This window comes from Poecilia reticulata, linkage group LG4 (genome assembly GCF_000633615.1).
Source record: "Poecilia reticulata strain Guanapo linkage group LG4, Guppy_female_1.0+MT, whole genome shotgun sequence".
NCBI classification, from domain to species: Eukaryota; Metazoa; Chordata; class Actinopteri; order Cyprinodontiformes; family Poeciliidae; genus Poecilia; species Poecilia reticulata.
In genome coordinates this window covers 29,614,429-29,633,742 of record NC_024334.1, presented here as the reverse complement: position 1 = coordinate 29,633,742, position 19,314 = coordinate 29,614,429, and the positions used below count along the sequence as shown (strand labels likewise).

The window sequence follows — 19,314 nt, the reverse complement described above, 5'->3', positions numbered from 1 at the left end:
AATATAGTACTTCATCTGAAATTCTACTATATGTGTTAACTTTCCATTTGTGCAAATCCTTTTTTTTAAGTGTGCAGATATAATTAAAATGCACATATTTTCTTAAATCCTAATACTTGCCACATCATGTGTTTCACCTCAAAGAGGTGAAAGGGTGAACAAGGCAATTGAAAAATCACAGTGAAGACTGGCAACAACAAAAAAGATCAGATGATCCTGACCTGTGTCTCCCGGATGTTTTCCACAGTGAAGTTGAACCAGACTCTGAAGCGAGGGTTGCAGGTGTCAGGTCGAATGAAGAGGTCAAACTCAAAATCACTGATGTAGTCTACACGGCCCAGATTCCCTACAACAACAAGTAGTTTATATTAATTACACTGTGGATGGACACAAGTGGTTTTTTTTTCTTCTTAATTTCATTTATTTACTGATTACATGCATGCATCTGCTTGATGTGTGGATTCTGTCTTCACATTGTTGAATATTAATCAAACTGAATTAAAAATAAATGCAATTCAATCTGTCATTATCATTTTAAAATTTGATGGGTAAATATAGATAATGACAGAATTTGTTGACCCTGTCAGTCAAAATGACGGACAAGGGCAAAGTGAGGCACCATCTCAGCTTATTGAGATCACACTGATGGGCTGACCCGCTGCAAAAAAAAAAATCTAACATAGAAAAAAGGAACAAAAACCAAGTCCAACTTACCAGCAGCTACAATATAAAATCATAAACAGTGAATAAAGTTAGGCAGTTGGTCATGCATTGTGAAAGAAGCAGCGGATGAAGGTCAGCGTAACACTTGATGAATTCTACACAATGAATCCAGAGGTGGTCCTTTGCATCATGTATGTTATCTGCAAATGCTGCATTGAGCTGACTGGGCAGCTGTTTTATTAAAGTGAAGCCCACTCTGCCCATGGCTGTGCACAGACTTGCTATTGATTCTGATTCAGCAGCTTCTTCAATCAGCAGACTGGGAATCAAAATTTTAAATATTCCGGGAGATTCCAAATGTTAGTCCTGGCTTCAACTGGTTTTTGATTCACGTACTCACACTTTGATACTTCTGTGCATGCAAATGTTATTAAAGTGAGAGCAGAGACATGTATGAATGAATAAACATGTTCCTGTGTGAGTAGGCACACAAGGGTGTACCTAGAAATTACTATCACACCTTTTTAAAATCCAACAAAAGAGCAGTCCAATTTTTCATCTTAATGTGTAACTAAAGTTCTTGGTTTAAATGAAGCAGATGCTCAAGAGTAAGCATTGCCGGCACACTAAGCGGACCACAAGGCCCAATGCTCCCTAACAACTGTACATCAGGGTGCTGTTGACCACCTGGTGACGGGTTGCAGCACAACAGCAGAACCTGTGCAAGGATATACAAGTGATTACAAACAGATGGTCTAACTACCACACTGCCAAAGGGGATTCCTCTTCTTCTGCCTTTGAATAGAAAACCCACAAGTGAGTTTGCAGGACTAGAAACCTTAAAACACTGCTCTGCTACAGTAAAAGTATCCAATGAAAAGGCATCATGAAATTTAAACTAAAAATCTATTTTATGATGATGGACAACACTATATACAACATTCACTATCTCAGAATCAAGCTACTACCGTAGCTGCATTGTGTTAAGAACGTAAACATAAAATAAGTTCCTGAAACTGACAAATACAAACTAGAAAGTGTTTTCGTCCTTGTTTAATTTCAACTAATTAATATAAATTACTAATTGCAGAAAAATGGATCGATATCTCTGATTTAACAAGCACATCCCAACAATGCGTGATATGAGTGAGATCTTGGGTTTTAGGAGGTGAAGTCTACAATTAAACATTACAATTAAACACTAACAAATAAATCATTTTACTTTGTGGCAGTGTGCAACATCCTGCTGAAAGCCAGAGCCTTCAGGGAATTACTTTTCTGTGAAAGGGTGTACATGGTCTGTAGCCAATCTTTACACAGGTCAAACTAGCATCCAGATGGCAGAACCAAAGGCTTCCAAGCAGAGCAATGCCCAAACTATCACACTATCTCCAGTGACTGTTCTGCAGCAATGTAGCTCTATGCACAACAAACTGGAACAGTTTAAATTCTGATATTTTTTTTGGAACCAGCTTTTACTTCAACAATTTCATTTATAGTAGCTCATCTGGATTAGACCACATGGGCCCGCCTTCATTGCTCACAGCACGACCTAGACGTGTCCATGCATTAGCCTGTCACTAATTCACCACTGCTCCTACCTCAAACAACCTTTCATAAATACTAGCCACTGTAGGACCAGGAAAACCCCACATGAGCTGAAGCTTTGGACATCCTCTGGCCCAGTGACAAAGCATCACAAATTCCCCCTCGTCAAATTCTGAAGCCTGTCCCTCTTTCCTTTGTCACATTTTTACAAAATGTTAATTTCCTGCCTAATATATCTGGTAGCATGAAGAAAAAAATAGTGTTATTCAAAATATCTGTACCAGCCATAATCCTATAGCCGATATGCATATACTGTATATACCATTGCTGCACTGAGTGTTTTTCAGTTTAACACTAAACCTTTCATCCACCCTTCCTAGAAGTTTCTGATTGATAAGCCAAAGTAACCTAGTCTGTTCTTGATGGTGTCAGCTATATACATAGGACATGGAAGAAGGAGACTACTGGTTGCTTCTGCTTATTAATACAGAACCTTGGATAGCATCAGACAGTAGCCATGGGCGACTGGGTTATTGAGCCTGATGCTGGAAGGCCTGACGTGAAAGATGGCCACAGCCTCAAGGTTAGAATTACATGTTCAGCCCGCAGAGCAGCAGGGATATGACACGCCATTGATCCCCGTTTTAATTTTATGGTGGCTACCTCCAGATCCAAGCAGTTTGGTGGGCTGGTAGCCTGACCCTTTTAATCAATCCCATATCATTTAGTATTTAACTAACATTAACGGCTGGCTAATCTTTTTGAAACGGTCATGGAAGACACTAAAGACAAACTATATAAAGCTGGGATTTTTCATTTTGAATCCGTGGAGGCCCTAGGAGACAGTCACAGTAAATCAGATTTGTCAAGAAATATCTTAGTCGTTTGTTTACAACACAGACAAATTGTGTTAAGTGAGGCTAATGAACAACACACTAGGAAAGCTAAGAGCCAAGACATTTTTTTTTTAATGTTTGAGATTTTTTACATAATTCCTCTGGAGTATCATTCCTGTAAATATTCTTCTTCATTGCTGTCTTAGCAGGTTATGCTGAATATCAATCTTTGCCCTTGAGGGAAAACTACTACAACATTTAGACATTAACAAATTGGTTTTCAATGAACAGCTTAAACCTGCTGCCGCAGCCCAACGCGGCACAATTGCTGGTTCTAAACAAGATTTTACACTTGACAAGGTCTCCTTGAGGAAAACCCTGAAAAGAAACCCTCTTGTGTTCCTCTGATTATCCCTTCCTCCATTCCCTCCCACACCCATGAAAATCATTAAAGAAACAGGAAGGAGGGAAGGAAAAATACTATTGTACTTGCTGCAGTTTGAGATGTTTGTATCAGCAACACAGAATGCAACAATTAGTTTACAAAGTAAATGGCTTTAATTCACTCTTTAAGCTCCTAAAGAATGAATGTGCAGATTGGTGTGTGTATTTTTTCACATCATTGTGGACTACAAAAACAAAAAGGATGTCAGCTTATGGAACCTCCTTTCAATTCATGAGAAAAATTGCACCTCCCTTGTGGTTCTCATCACTAAAGGATAGATGTGTCCAAATTCCCCTTGTGTTGCAAAGGTAAACCTCAGAAAGATGACAATCATGCTCTGAAATTTAAATGTAAGCATCTTCTTTAATATTCTTTTACTAGCTTCAACAACCTTGATAATGTGTAGTTTGCTAGTCTGAGATATATTGTATGTGGATATCAAGAAGTTTTTATGAAATATCAAGTCCTTTCATGTCTTTGAAGTATGTGACTCCCTTCTGTTACAGTAGATCTTGAGATACTGGGACTAAGAGTATGGAATTGACAAAAAATTTACATACTGGATATCATTAAAAAATTTCCTATTTTATAACGCATAAAATCAATCTCTTTTGACAATGATTTAAGGACCAAATGACACTGAAAATATAGGATAGAGGTCCATTTACAAATTAGGATTCATATCAGGTTGCAAGATGAGAAGCAGAATTAGGGTATGATTAGGTTTTATGTACCTGTTAGGGGTTAGACATTCAATTGTGACGGTTAACGTTAGGGTAAGGCCAAGACATACACATAGGGTTCCCATGGGTAATTAGAGAGAGACGTGCTTGTTTGTGTGTGCGTATATGTGTGTGTGTGTGTGTGTGTGTGTGTGTGTGTGTGTAAGAGCGCAGGACAGAGATGAGAGCGATGAAGAGGGCGCAAAAGAACTTGGCTAATATAATCCCATTATAGAGGTACAAGAGGGAGCAGTCATAGTGTTCAGTCAACACAATGGGCCAACCTGCAGCCTGTAGCTATCCACTGGATGGATAGTTTCTGCCATGCAGATGGATCATTGCACTGCAAGTGCAAGTCTGCCTGCCACGGGCCAGAGGAGGAACTCACTCATGTGGCCAGCCATTAAAACAGTAATAGCCAGTTGTTTCACACTGAGACAGACTTTGTGGTTACAGTGCTTTCTACTCTGCGGACATGTGGCCTGTCATATCCTAAACATTGCAAGGTTTTGAATCACACAGATGTATAATCACGTTCTCAATAATCCCGAAAACAATGAATGCATTTTCCATGAATTAATACACGATTCTTTTAGATAACACAAATTTAAGATAAAGGCCATCCAGGAATGCACATGCAATCATGCAATTAAAGATGGGTAAGTACAACAGTCCATACAATTAGGAGATAAAAAGTAATGTATGATGGGGCAGTTAACTTTATTGTCAGCTGTATTATCTGAAAAGAAATTAAATGTCTTTTAAATTTCACAATCCAAATGAGCATTTGAATAGTGTATTGTCCACTATCGAAGCGCTCATTTAGAAAGTGGACAAGACAACAAAGGTATTTATAGTGGTTTGTCCCTAGATTTCTCATTGTTTCAGAAAATGAAAAATAAGTTGTTAATCTGAGATGCAAAATAAAAGCAAGATAATGTCAATATGTTGCTAGACATTCGTTCATTTCTAAAAAATTTGCCCAAAGTAAAACGGCACAATTTTAACAATCCAAGTAACATTAAGCAATAAAAATACAAGTGATGAAAATTAGCTAGGCTCCATAAACAAAAGACCCTAAATAAGGGTAAATTGTTATTAAAATAAACAGTAAATAGCTTTGTGAATAAAAAAAAAAAACTTTAAAAACTTTGCAAACTACTTAAAATCAATGACAATGTTATTAATTTGGATAGTAAATTTAAAAGCAACAAAATTTGATGTGCTTTAGAATTTCGCCAAACAAGACATTAAATATACAGCGAGAAAGATTAAAACATGGAGTTGGATAAACAGGTGTAAAATACCAACAGCTGGAACAAAAACACAAGATTATTGTTTCTTAAGTCAACTTAAGCAGCTGTCCAAAAAAGATCCAGCTGAAGTGATGAGTAGATTAGATCCCCTAAACAACCCATTTTTATTTTATTTTTTGGAGGTTGAGAAATTGTAGTTTATATGAAACAATTTTAATCGTCTATTATGAAATACAAATGAATCTTGTGCTTCGTAATGTAGACAAGAAAGGCAATACACAAAAGTATACATAACTGAGAGTAACTACAGAAGAGCCCCAAAACAGCCCTCAAAGACTCCGTTTTGTGGGGTATGATTTAAACAACATCCAAATTTTTCAAACAAAAAATTAATTTCTGTGTTAGCTAAGGTTGTCACTCAACTAAACATGCCTTGAACCTTTTGAAGATACCTTTTTAAAAAAAATAAAAAATTCTCAACACAAGCAGAACAATCTGTACCACACCAATGACTTTTAAATCAACACCAACAATAAGAAATGCCAGATAAAAGTACAGTGTTAAAGAAACTGGATTTCCCATATTTTGAGGCATGAAACCTTTATATATATATATATATATATATATGAGAGAATATGTTTACTTGGTTTAGGGAAGATAATTGCTGAGTGTTGGAACCTTACATATTTTTTATACAATACTAAGTGGCCCTTTAAAGGTACAGTATTTAACTTTTATAAACAATATTTTTTTTTACACATTCACACCCTCCCCCTTGCTTTGTGGAGAACTCTCCACATCAGAGCCTTTCATGAATACGCAGACTGTCTCGTCCCTTGTTTTGCTTTCCTTATCCTTGGTATAAAACGTATGTGTTGACTCTGCCTGGCCGAGCTTTTCACCCAGGCCTGCTTCATTATTGATTGTCCTACAAGCTCTCTGTATTGTACACAATATCTGAATAAACCTGATTGAGTGACTTCACCTGACAGTGCTTGGTAATCCACCCCCCNACATCAGCATGGCCATTGCTAACGGCAGATAAACAGTTTTCCTGTAACGGTAAGTCATTTCTCTGGCATTAACACAATGAGCAGCACGTACATGAGCATGATTGAGAGTGCTGAGACTCTCCTCCTGGCTCTGATTGGTTGTTTCTGACCGGGAGCAGAGTATCTCTGAAGACGGCTGTCAGACCACAAGGAGGAAGCAGAGGATCTCAGTGATTTTTCAAAGATCATCTGTTTCATGTTATACTGTCAAAACATATTGACAGTTTTAACAAATATGTAAAAAAAAAAGATATATATTGTTCATAAAAGAAAAGTTATACTGCAACTTCAATGTATTGTACCTAAAAGATATACCTAGTTGGTTTCATGATGCAAAACCTGAAATCGCAATGCATTATATACATTAGTATTCACATTTTCTGTTCATAATGAAAAAAAAAAAGAAAATTCAAATTCTTGTCATAAAATTGCATATCATTTTGATATGCAGTTTTGACCAATTTGACTAAATACTGGAAAATAATAATAAATTCATTATTTTCCTGGTCTTAAAAAGAAAAAAAAGTGTGCTTAAAAGCTAGACATGCGATTACAAAGAGCTCTGTACAGCTCAGGGAGACCAGCCAGGCACTTTTTAAATGTATTTTTTGCTGTGTTCCATTTCATTATTGGAAAACACATCAGTTTTCCCCCCAGCTGCTCTGCGGTGTAAGGAGGATTCCTGGACACGTAAGAGTGGGACTGATAAAGATAGAATTGATTCCAGCCAGCAGCAGCAGCAACCGTGAGGGGCTCAGTTTAGTCCTACAGCTAAACGTCTGGGTTTACTCCGTCTCCCTCTTTCTTGTCTAAAGGCAAGTTGTCACTAAGGCGACATCAATCTCGTGCCTCATGACTTCACACAACACGCCTTTCCCCCTGATGCCTTATCACATCATCTGGAGGCAAGATTAAACAGGTCACCACAAAGTTTTCTAAACCCAACAGGTAAAGAAAAGTATATAAAAAATATTAATGGATGGGCTCTGACTCTATTCTGTGAAAAAAAAAAAAAACGTTTTGGAAAATCTCTCACATACATGTAACATGACAAATGTTAAACATACCTGTCAGAGGCACTGATGCTGATTTATAAACGCATTTTATTTCAGTTGTTTAATCCACGTAAAATTAAAGTTACTTATCTGACAACATGACACTGACAATGGCCAGTGGAGTGTGTACAGTGACATCGAGCAACACAGATTACAGACAAGTGATAACACACCACCTCACTCTTTCCTTCAAAATAAATAAGAAAAACTAAAAAAGTCTTTAAAAAGCAACAAGAAGAAACATGCAAACGTCTGTATGGGACTACAACACTAGTATCAAACATAAAATAAATATGAATAGCTTCTTAGATGATTTAAGTTTTACAATTTGTGTAACTGTATTTTCAGAATTAGAACAGCATGTAAAGTTTATTAAAATAAACACAGCCAATGTTGTATTTGAAGACGCTTTTCTTTTTTACTTATTCAAATGAAGAAAGTCATATTATGAGCTGGTGTGGAAAAGAAAGTACAAATTAAGAGTCCATTGTCCAAATTACTATGTTTGCATATGCAGCAGAAATACCATTAAGCATGTGATCCAAACAAACAGCACAAAACACCAAGAAAACAAGACATGTTATGAAACAGCTACATGTTGCCATAAAGAATCTCAAAATATTTTTCTTTCTAAGTTAATCTACAAGCAGAAACTCCCAAAGTTTACTTTAAAATAAATTCAATTCTGGTTTGCACTAATGGGAAACTTAATGAAAACCTATCTTGACACAATTGTTAAAAATTTGAAGAATATGAGGTAGAGAGAGAAAGAAGGCAAAAAAAAAAAAAAACAAGACGACAACAGATTAACAAAATCTGAAAATTCTGTCATCAGAAACTAGGAATCAATATAGAAAAATATTAACACAGAGAGTTAAGGATGCATAAGGTCCTTCGGTTTCCCTACAACGTTCAACAATCTCATCAGAAATGGTTTCAACAGAAGACAGGCTCTGAAGAAGCAGTTTTTACCCACAGCGGGGAATAGTCACAGTCAGAAGAACTACAGATGCCTCTGACTAAGCTAGAATATCCATGAAAAGTTATTCTATTTCACTAATTCAATTCAATAACTGTAGCCCATATTACACAGATTACATTGTTTTATTAAAGGATTTATTTTTAGTCACGGCTTTTACATCTAACGAAATCCCAAAACGAAGACTCTCAGAAACCAGAATATTATACAAAAACAATCAAGTTTGTCGGGGGAGGAAAGAATGAAATGCCATGAAATGTACTATTAGACCACTCATCGGACTCTGAGTTCATGAAGCCAGAGTCAGCAGATGATACGGGTCCCCAAGTCATCAGTGTCTCTGGAAGCTTCACATTGCATTGGTCCTTCAAATTAAGGTTCTCCTGCTCTGGAACCTTAATTTACAGATGAAATATAAATTTTACTTTAACCTGGAAAGAGGAGTTTGCACCACTGATCAACAGTCCAGTTGATTTTCTCCTTACCCTAAATCAGAAACTACTTCCATGTCAGGTGGTTGTTGAAGCACTGACTCCAGTTGTAAGTCACGCCTTGTGAATTTCCTCTATCTCTTGAATGGGCTTTGCTTCACCGTCTTGGCTAAAGTTATGCAGCATTATTTATAACACATTCTTTCTATTAATATAGTTAATTTTACCCAGATTCTTTAGCTCTTTGCAGCTTAATGTGATCCCTAACCCTAATCCTTAATGTCCTAGCAGAAGTTGTTGTCCCCATATTTTTGCAGGTCAGAACAAAACTTCCCATTGTTGTTTTTAAAATGTATTTTGTTTGTTTTAATGAAAGACTCTAAAGTCAGAGACACTGAATGTTAGAATATTAATTAATCCACAATAATCCAAATCAACAGGCATAACCACTTGAGGTATATAACTGTGTGTAATTAAGCTATATTAGAATTTCACTTTTTGAATTGCATGAGTAAAATAAATACACTTTTCAATGACACCCTAATTTATCTAGATGCACCTGTATGTACCTCAGTGAAGCAGACAAGCTAGCTCCCTAGAACACGGGCAAAACCAGAGCACTTTTTAGCATCATAATAACTTAAACTTTAAATATTTAATAGTAGTTGACTCAATGCTAGTGCACTGACTACCTACGATTCAACATTTTTAATACATCATCTTAAATATAACGTGGAACTAAAAGAACTGCAGGAACATCCAGAAGAGGAGGTACTCACAGTTATTCTCAAAGACCATCTTAAAAATTTGAGTACATCAAAACAGAAACTTGAGATGATGTATGAAGAGTTTAAAAATTTGTACAAGCTTCCATATTCTATACTGTAAAAATCAATACCTTATTGCTAAAATATATTTAAGTTCAGGTACTTTTAAACCTTTTCTCAACGTACGACGATCCAAATTGAAATTTGATATTTAAATCAACTCCTACATCCATTGCAGTCACACAGAAAGGCATAAATGCATGCATTTCTTACGCAGACAATATGTAGAAATTGTTGTGAAAATAATCTGAATATACAACAAACCAAGGATAAGAGCAGACAATAAGAGGAGACAATAAGGGAAAAAATCATATTGTTATGAGTCCATCCATGCTCCAGTGAGCTCCTCGTTTCAATATAAATGAAGAAAGCTCGGCCTGAGGACAGCAGTGAGATATGCAGGCAGCCCACACATATCTGATGATGAACAGGCCTGCCTGCACATTCTAAAGAGAACACATTTTCCAGCTAGCCTTTCATAATTGTATTTTTTTTCCTTCCAAAAGGCCCTAGAGCCAGACTTGTATGCGCCATCTGAAGAGGTTGGTGTAGTAATGGGTCATAGTGATGCATTCATACTGGGACTAGCTTAATTGTATTATCAATCTCATCCAGACAGTGCTTCAGCCCCTCAGCTCTGGACATGCTACTGTCAGACACTCTGCATTAGTACTGAATAGTGAGCCATGCAGGAGTGTAATCTTCACTCTCATCTGTTATCTGAGCTTAGGAAGCTAGGTTAGCTTACTGAATGATGTCTTATCAGAGTTTTCGACACCGTCATCTTCCGTTCTTCTCTGCTTTTTCCACAAACTTTTCCTCTGCCCTCATGTCCCTCTTTGCGCTAACTTTCTTCCTCTTTTCCTCTTTGGATCTACTATGTCAGTGACCACTGAATAAATACTTCTGTGTTAATTACATTAAGCCCAACAGTAACTGCAAAGGCAGATGAAGTAGAAGGGTCCTTTGCTGTTCTGGCTCGATTATGTTTTGCACTCAAAACATTCCCCTCTCCAAATATCCTCTCTTCCTTCTTTTGAAGTAACCTTCTCCTGGCTTCCCTCTCATCATAAGTAGAAGTTCTAGAGGTAGAGAGGAATTTGGAGATAAAAGCACAAAGAGCCGAGGAGTCCTTCGCAAGCCTAAGGCAAGGAGAAGGTCAACAGGCCCGCTAAGAAGGGCTGTTATCATCCTGGTAACATGTTATCGGAGAGCCTGCAGTAGTGTTTATTTACAGTTACTGCTCCCTCTGGGTGCACACTTAAAGGCCTGGGGCTGATTGGTCCGTAATGAGTTTAGAAAAGCAGGGAGCCGATGCAAGACAAGAAGTGAAACAAGAGGCAAGACATTACTTGCCAATAACCAATAAGTCAAAAACCAAATTGGTATAAAAACCTTTTCTACACATGTGCCAAGGAGTCTTGTCATTCAAGTAAAAACAGTCATTTTTACAGTTTACAGTAAAAAAAATGTATGCGCATGCAAGCAAGTGTACTAATAAAAGGATCCTGATCTGAAATATTGACCCTCAAGGGAAAAATGCTGTTGGTACATAAGACACCCGCCTTCAATCTATCTTTTTTTTTTGGCTTACCCTCTAACTTATTTTTTCATTGTTGATCAGATTGTTTTATATTAAACAAGCAGAGAAGTGAAGTGGCTAGAAGCCAAGCCATAAAGCGAGCAGTGCTGGACACTGTTCAAAATGCTTGGCAGGAAACCAGTGAATTTTCTAATCTTTGTTTTACCTGATAATGCTACCAAACGGGGTGCAACGCAGAAAAAATAAGAAAAGTAATACGCAGGTACTATATACATATAATAAAGCCAAGGTAATGTCCATTTCCCTTCCAAGAAAATTCAATTTCAGAAAATCAGTCCAATGATAAGATAATTACTGCATAATTTCAAACATGGAAATTAAGATAATGTTTGTTTGTTATATAGTATAATTTTAGGGTAAATTAACAACAGTTAAAGAAGGATAAAAAGAAAAAGATATCACTCACAGAACTGAATCTTCATTTCAGCAAATGAAATACAGTCAACAGGTCAAATTAAAATCACAGGGAGGATGTAAAATATCTATGTATGGTTGTTAAATGATTTTTGCACTACTGTTAGCAATATGTCCCTACATCTGAAAGAGAAAACAGAAACCGAGCAATTTTACAAAGTCACTAAAATTACTACAGCTTCACATAGCGCTGGTAACCACGGACTGCTCACCAGTATCAAGGTATACCATTTTAGGTTTTAAACAGAGACTGTGTCAACGCCAGTATTCCCTGACCTGTCATTGTCTGAGCCTGTTAACTTACTCTAACAAGTAGGTGGTGTTTTCAGTCTGATCCTTGCTGTGTGTTGGGTGGTAAACATACGCCAATTTGGCTGTAAGGAAGTTTAAAGCAAACATGCCAGTAATCTATGTGATTGCTATAAACTTACTATAGGCTATTTTCAAATCCCAGTCGCATTCGCTAAAACCAAGGCGTTGGAAATGGCTGTGGAAACATACGCCTTTTACTTTGAGTAGAGCCCCCGCATCATATGAGCCTCGTTTTAAAGCAACCTATATTCTTTCACAATGCTGTTCCCGTCAGTGTTTCACCCGTCACTGTGCAAGTATTTTTTTTTTTTTTGTACATGAATTTGTGTTATCAAACAAACCCTGGCACATCAATGAAGCTGATCTCAGAGCGACGTTGTCTACATAAATCAGCAGAATAAACACAGGCAGCTTGAAAAACATGAACCACTAAAGCATTACAAATCCTCACCATTTTCTCAAACTGCACAATCTTGTCTCAGAAGAAAAATGAGGCGCCTGCTCAGAAACTGTGTTTATGGTGTCAGGAATTGCAAGGAAATAAATTACTGGATGAATCATTGGAGCCTGGTGTGCGAGCATAACTTGTGCAATGAGGAAATCAGGTTGCAGTAATATTCACTTTTGACACACTTATATTATGATGCTAGAAGCAGGCTTTGAGCCAATGAGTAGTGAAGTTCCAAAAATGCAGAGAACACAAAAACAGCCTGGAGCTGGATTTAGAAAAAAAACTTGGACTCATTTGAGTCAGACCACCTCCCTCGGTACAGATGAAGTAACAACAATGCCAATTTTGAGTTATAAACATGCCATTTTCCATAATATCAAGTGTGTGAGTTTTTCCTCCCTTCAACCTTTCCAAATCTCATTGTCACACCGTGTGTATCGTTGATAATAAAATCCTTTCATTACTGAAAATTTTCAAAACAGCTCGCTGCTGCTAGCATTTAGTGACATTTTGAAAAGATGAGGTACTGACGGGGTTTCTTACGGGTAGACCATATCAGAGCCATCAACAATTAACTTACAAAACACCGAGGTTGTTTGTACTACTTCCTGGCATCCCCAAACACTAAATTTGAGCCAATGTGTTCAGTCAGTGATTAGACATAACCATGCGCAACACCCCTGAATGTCAGACAAGATTATCAGTCTGCTTTTCATGAAATGACACTGATATGTTCCATGGCAAAACAGACTGTCACGCCACCACCAGGCCCACATGATAAAGACAACAGATGAATTCAGTTTTGTGTCACTTCCTTCTAACAAATTGCCATGCCTCCTTTGGGGGAAACATATCTGCCATGATTTGAATGGGAGTCAATGCAACTTCTGAGCTGTTTGGAGCAAACGAAGCTCAAGGTGTTTGGATATCATGCCACACAAAGCAAACAATTACATTGTAGTGATTGATTTAGCAAAGTTAGATAGAAAGACTTTCAAACAATCTAATTTCCCTCTGGGATTAATAAAGCATTTTTGAATTCAATTCAATTCAATAAAGAACCACAGCAGAAGCAGGTTGGAGTGAGAATAAGTTTTCCCCTTAAAATGTTTCAGCCTATTCCTCAGCACTGGGTGGCTCAGTTGGTAGAGCACACACACCATGTGCAAAGGTAGTCCTGTAGTCCTTAATGTAGTTGTTCTGGTTTCGACTTGCAGCATCCCCAGCCACTAAAACTGAGCCAATGTATTCAGTCAGTGATTAGATATAACCATGTTAAACGAAAGTCAAGATACTTGGACAGAAATTACATTTGTTTGCTAATTGTATGCTTCTACTGCACAAAAATAACACATTGATTCGCAATCGATTCATTGGTTCAACATTCACCCCAGAGGGAACATGGTCACTGTACTTTAGCTAAAAACCCAGATGTTTAACCAGCATGCAGCTAGATGTATTAAGATTGTCTCCACAACACATTATAGCTTAGTCATCCCTCCTACAATTATTCAAAAATACTAATAATAAATGTTTTAAACACACATGACATGAGCTTTCCAGAACTTTGACGAAAGCTTACTGTAAGGGTTAATTCAATATAAGAGGGTACGTGAGAGGGCATGGATAGAGTAATAAAAATAACAATACTGTCCGGAGAAAGTCAAAGATGGGATATGAGAGGAGTAAAAAGAAAACAAAAACAGACAATAATAATAAAGAGTAATCTCTTATGGTTACAAATGGTCTGTAAATAGCATAAATCAGAAGCAATAGTCTTTCCAGCAGTCCCAAGACAGCTCCAATTTATCTCCATACTTTGTTCCTGACTGAAAAGAATGAGCGAGAAGAGAAAACTGCTAAAAGGGAAAACTGGAGAGGCCATTTAGTGATTTGAGCGGTGAAACTTCTCTGCTGCCAAGGACATGTAACAGAGAGGGAGAGAGAAAGAGAGAGAGCCTGGAAGAGTCTCTCAATACATCAGACATCAGGAGTGATTCAGACAAGTAGCGCCGCCTTTGAAAGGCCCATAAAGACGAGTCATTCTGAGACTGGTGAGCAATACAAAACAAAAAACATCCATAAATTGTATGACTTTGCATTGCAAAATACAAAGTAGAATTTTTATGCGCAGGTAGAATGGTGGCAAAAAAATAACAAATCTTGATTTCACTTATGCTGATTTACAAAACAGAAAAATATGCTAATAAAGAAATATGCCACTTCTATTTTGGGGTGCTTTTCCATCAGAACTATTTCATAAAAAAAGAGAGAGAGAAATGAGGTGTTGCAGAGACCTGCATACTCACAGCATGTTTCAGACTCTTCAAGTCAGTCATTGTGAGTATTAGGCTTCATTGTAAAAACCTCTTGCTCTTATTTAATCAATAGAAACTTGACTATCTTGATTCATAGCATAATCTGGAGTACAGGAATAGCTCCTGACGACCCCAGCTGATTTTTATACACCAAACGCCAACCATCCCACTAATAATCCATGTTTTCTTTTCATCTGTACTACCAAAATTATTTTCTATCTGACATGCACAAGTTCTATGTTTCATGAGTTTTCCCTCTGTCAAGTTATAACTCTGTTTATTTGGGGTTTTTTTTAGAGAGTGAAGCAGGCCAAAAAAAAAGAAAAAGATAAGGCCACATATATTAAATACAGTTCACAGTGCACGCAGAGAAAAAAAAAAAACAAACATGTTGGGATGAATACAAACAGGCACACACAATGAAAAATATCCTGTGAATGCACATGAAAGAAAGTAGCTTGACTTCAGTAATGGGGACTGTTTCTGACACCTGTCCTAGTTTATAAAAGTAGGCTGATTCCCACCTTGACAAAAACACACAATCTGTCACAGTAGTTCTGTGATTTGACCAGAGAGTTCTGACTTGAATGATGCAAGTCAGTGACTCGATGCAATCTGCTGGGTTTGCTTGAACAGAAACGTTTTAACTAATTTGAATAATAAACTGAACGTGACTGCTGTGTTTGATAACTAGGACAAATTCAGAATGTATATAACTGCCTTGAAATATGCTTATAGGATTGTACTGAACTGCCTTTTTCTCTGAAAAGTGCATGGAGACGGCATGTTTAGAACTGAGAGCATAAAAAGAAAACTGAACTGAATAAAAGAATCAAACGAATGACCAAATACTAAACTTAGTAAGTTAGACAACTCAAAATGGTGTAAGTGGTGGTAACAACACTTTGACCGATTTGAACAAATTCAGGACATGTTTCCGTCATCAGCTACAACTTTGAGACCAAAAAGGTTTTTGGTAAGTTTGAGGTCTTCATGATTCTAATGTAAGACGGGATGAATCTATGAGCTGAGCTTATCAATGGATCCCATTAAACACTTGCCACTCCTGAGGACTTTCTTTCATATTGTAAGTCATTATTGACAGAGAGTAGTATGATGAATCAATGAGGGCTTAATTACATTTGAAGAACAGTCCAGAGGTGAAGCAAAACAAAGCCACCACTGTCTGCTTCCTGTCAAGCCTTTGATGTAATTTTACTCATCACCACGATCTACTTTTAAGCCTTGGCTAAGTGCGAGTGAGCAACGAAACAAATTCAATTACATTCTTATGTAATTGAAATTACATAAGAATGTAATTTCAATTTTCAAAACAAAACAAAAAATAATAATAATTATGCAAAAATAATTATCAGCCACTAAAAGAAACAAAGGGCTGGAACTTAATGTTTAAAGATTAGGGAAAATCTTCTCATTTCTATTGTTCTGTAAGGAGAAATCACTTCCTTATCTGTTCAGCAAATTCCATTTGAATATATATAATTCCATTTGTATACATTAAGGAAAGCAACACAATTCTATTAGTTGTCATAAGATGTCAGTTTAAAAACAGACCTTTAAAGGTTTCAGTACCCAAAACTAACAATCAAAGTCATTATGCATTTGCTGTATGAAGGTCTGCTGACCATCTCTGACTTCGTTAGCACATAGCTTGAAAAAAGGGAGGTGAGCACAATCTAAATTTAAATGAGGTTTTACACATTCGGCGAAGAATTTATATGACCAGTTTCCACTTGAATAAATATATATTTATTCTTTTTATGCTAACACAACCAAAAAAAACTATGTATTGTAAGAGTGCAGAGGATGTTGATAGCAACAAGAGGGAGGCATTAAACCTCATGTTATGTTAGCATGAAATTTTAATAAAAGACGTGTAAATTTTTATTTTACTGACAGTAAATCAGACTGAAACTGTCCTGTTTTAGGGTCAGTTAGAACTATAAAAATTATTTCAATTTGCTAAGTGAAAGAATGAAATAAGAAATCTTATTTAGTCGTGGTTTCCAAATGCTCTTAAGAAGAAATACCTTAGTTTCTGGAGACATGTCTTGTGCCCTAATGAACCTAAAATTAAAATGTTTGATAATAACGATGGTCTGCACAGTGGGTATAGATAATGGGCGGAAATAATAACCACATTGGAACAGTTGGGGGGGGAAGGAGCATGCTTGCAAGCTTAGCAACATCATCCCACCAACAAAGTACGAAGGTGGAAGCATCATGCTGTGTGGCTGATGCAGACCAGTTTGTGCTCTGAAACTAGATGACATCAAGAGGAAAGAACATCTGAAGCAAACAGCTTGAGTCGAGACATCACTCAGGAAGGTAAAGCTTTCACAGAAATAGTTCATGGAAAAATAAATGGAAAATGAACCCAAGCATACCACTAAATTAGTTACACATTAGCTAAAAGATAAGAACCAAAAAAGACAAGCCTACAAGCTCTGGAGAAGCCATCACAATGCCCTGATCTGAGTCTTAGAGAAAATTTGTGGGTGTGAGCAGACAAGCTGGCATTTGGTTGAAAATGTATAAAATTCCCTCATGCTTACACAATTGACTTTAATTTCATGGTTGTCAGAAGTATCTCAGGTATCAGAACATGTGACAAATTGCATCTCGTTTCTACAGGGTTTCCTGTAATCTTATGTGGGCATTTCACTACTTTTGGTTTTTGTTCTTCAAATTCTCCCTTTGTCGTTTTGCATACCCCTTTCTTAAATACAAATGGCCATGAAACAGACTATTTTCACGAAACAACTGTAACATCATCACAATGATACAATAAACATTTTTTCTTCGCACTTTATCATCTACCATTTCCACTGACAAGGCTACAAAAGTTTTTCCAGGGGCTTCATGTTGGAACTTTTAACATTTCTATTCAAATACATGTAAATATGGAACACAATTTTATTTAACAAGGAAACGTTGTATGGCTGCTTAGAGGACAGACGCAGTACTGCATTAAGCAGCAAAAACCTTCTAAACACAGAGGGAGATTATTCAAGTCCATTGTCCAGACTTCCTAGTTACATGGTGAGACAAGAGTGGGTAAATAGAAACAGAAAAAGCACACAGCATCCCATAAGTAATGTGGATAAAACTGGTGATGATTAAGTGAAACAGTCGCAGAATATTAATTTGACATTTGCTCAAAAATATCAATTTACACCCCGTTATAACTTTGGTAATGCATTTATTGGAAAGAGATTAATATCAATACCATAAATCATTCAGGAGATACAACCAGAGCGAGGCATACTCGCATGTTAGCTGATCTCTGTGTGGGAGCTATGCACCTATTAATCAATGTCCCTGCTCCTCTGGCCATGACATCAGGGGAAAAGGCAAATTTATAAAAAGGCCAATAATCACACTGATACCTCAAAAAGTAACATACTTAGATGTCTATGCAGTGGTGCTATCTATTTCCACTGACCTTCGCAAGGTTCTTGTCTGTGCAAAACTGATTGCTAGCTTCTGCATTTTCTTATCCCTTTGATGCCTTTGCTTGATTAGTTTTATGCATTATGCAGACAACATGCACCAAAAGTGACAACAAAGGAAATTTGATTGTGTTTTCAGAATACTAACTATTTTGGCCATGTTTTCATTGATAATGACACCAAGGTCAGCCGTTAATAAATGTTAAGCACAGTGAAAAAAGCTTGCTTTTTTATAGTCAAAAGGTTACAAGCGCTATTTGATGAACTTCCCTTTAAACTCTGACTTGGGGCAAACATTTTGGGCAACTTTTCACAATAGTTTGCTGGAACTTTTGCTCATGCAAAACCCTCCTTGTTTGAATACAAATGTTCATTTCTGACTATGAATTTCTCTTGAAATTGAGATCAGAGCTTTGCGATGGAACTTCAGAACATTGACTTTGTTATCCTTAAACCACACTGTAGAATTCTTTTAGAATTATTTTATACATGAAAAAGTTCTACTTCCACTGGGAGATTTCTTTGTCCTAATTAAATGGGAAAGAAAGCTGCTATTTGTGAAACAATATGTCATAGGAATAGTTTAAAATCAATATTACAGAATTATTGACTTAAAACAAGCTCTTATGTCTTGCTGAAAAGTTAGCTGTTGGTTAGTTTTGTCTTCAAGTGTACTAAGAGATATGTACTAGAAATCAGAATCAGACAAAAATGCTTGGTAAGATTTAGTATTTTTGAAGTGTATTTCATGAAAGGGGGTTATATTTGTGCTAATGCTAATGAACGTGGCATCTTATGAATCTGACAAATTTTTTCAAAGAAAAGACAGACTTGTAAAGGACGACATTTCTTTTCCTAACATTTCGCTGATTTGTTTGGATTTTTCTATGAAATACAGAAATGTGTGAAACTTATTTCTTTCATTTTAC

At 36.8% G+C, this 19,314-nt stretch overlaps 1 protein-coding gene across 2 annotated transcripts in view; it reads right to left on the bottom strand.

Annotated features, from left to right (window-relative positions):
• The window catches only part of LOC103464064 (cytosolic carboxypeptidase 6), a 311,033-nt gene that overhangs the window by 289,900 nt on the left and 1,819 nt on the right, over positions 1-19,314 (bottom strand). For both annotated transcript variants that reach the window (XM_008407872.2, XM_008407873.1), the window contains exon 3: positions 222-346. In XM_008407872.2, coding sequence (XP_008406094.1) covers positions 222-346 — 125 coding nt within the window. The remainder of the gene's footprint in view (positions 1-221; positions 347-19,314) is intronic.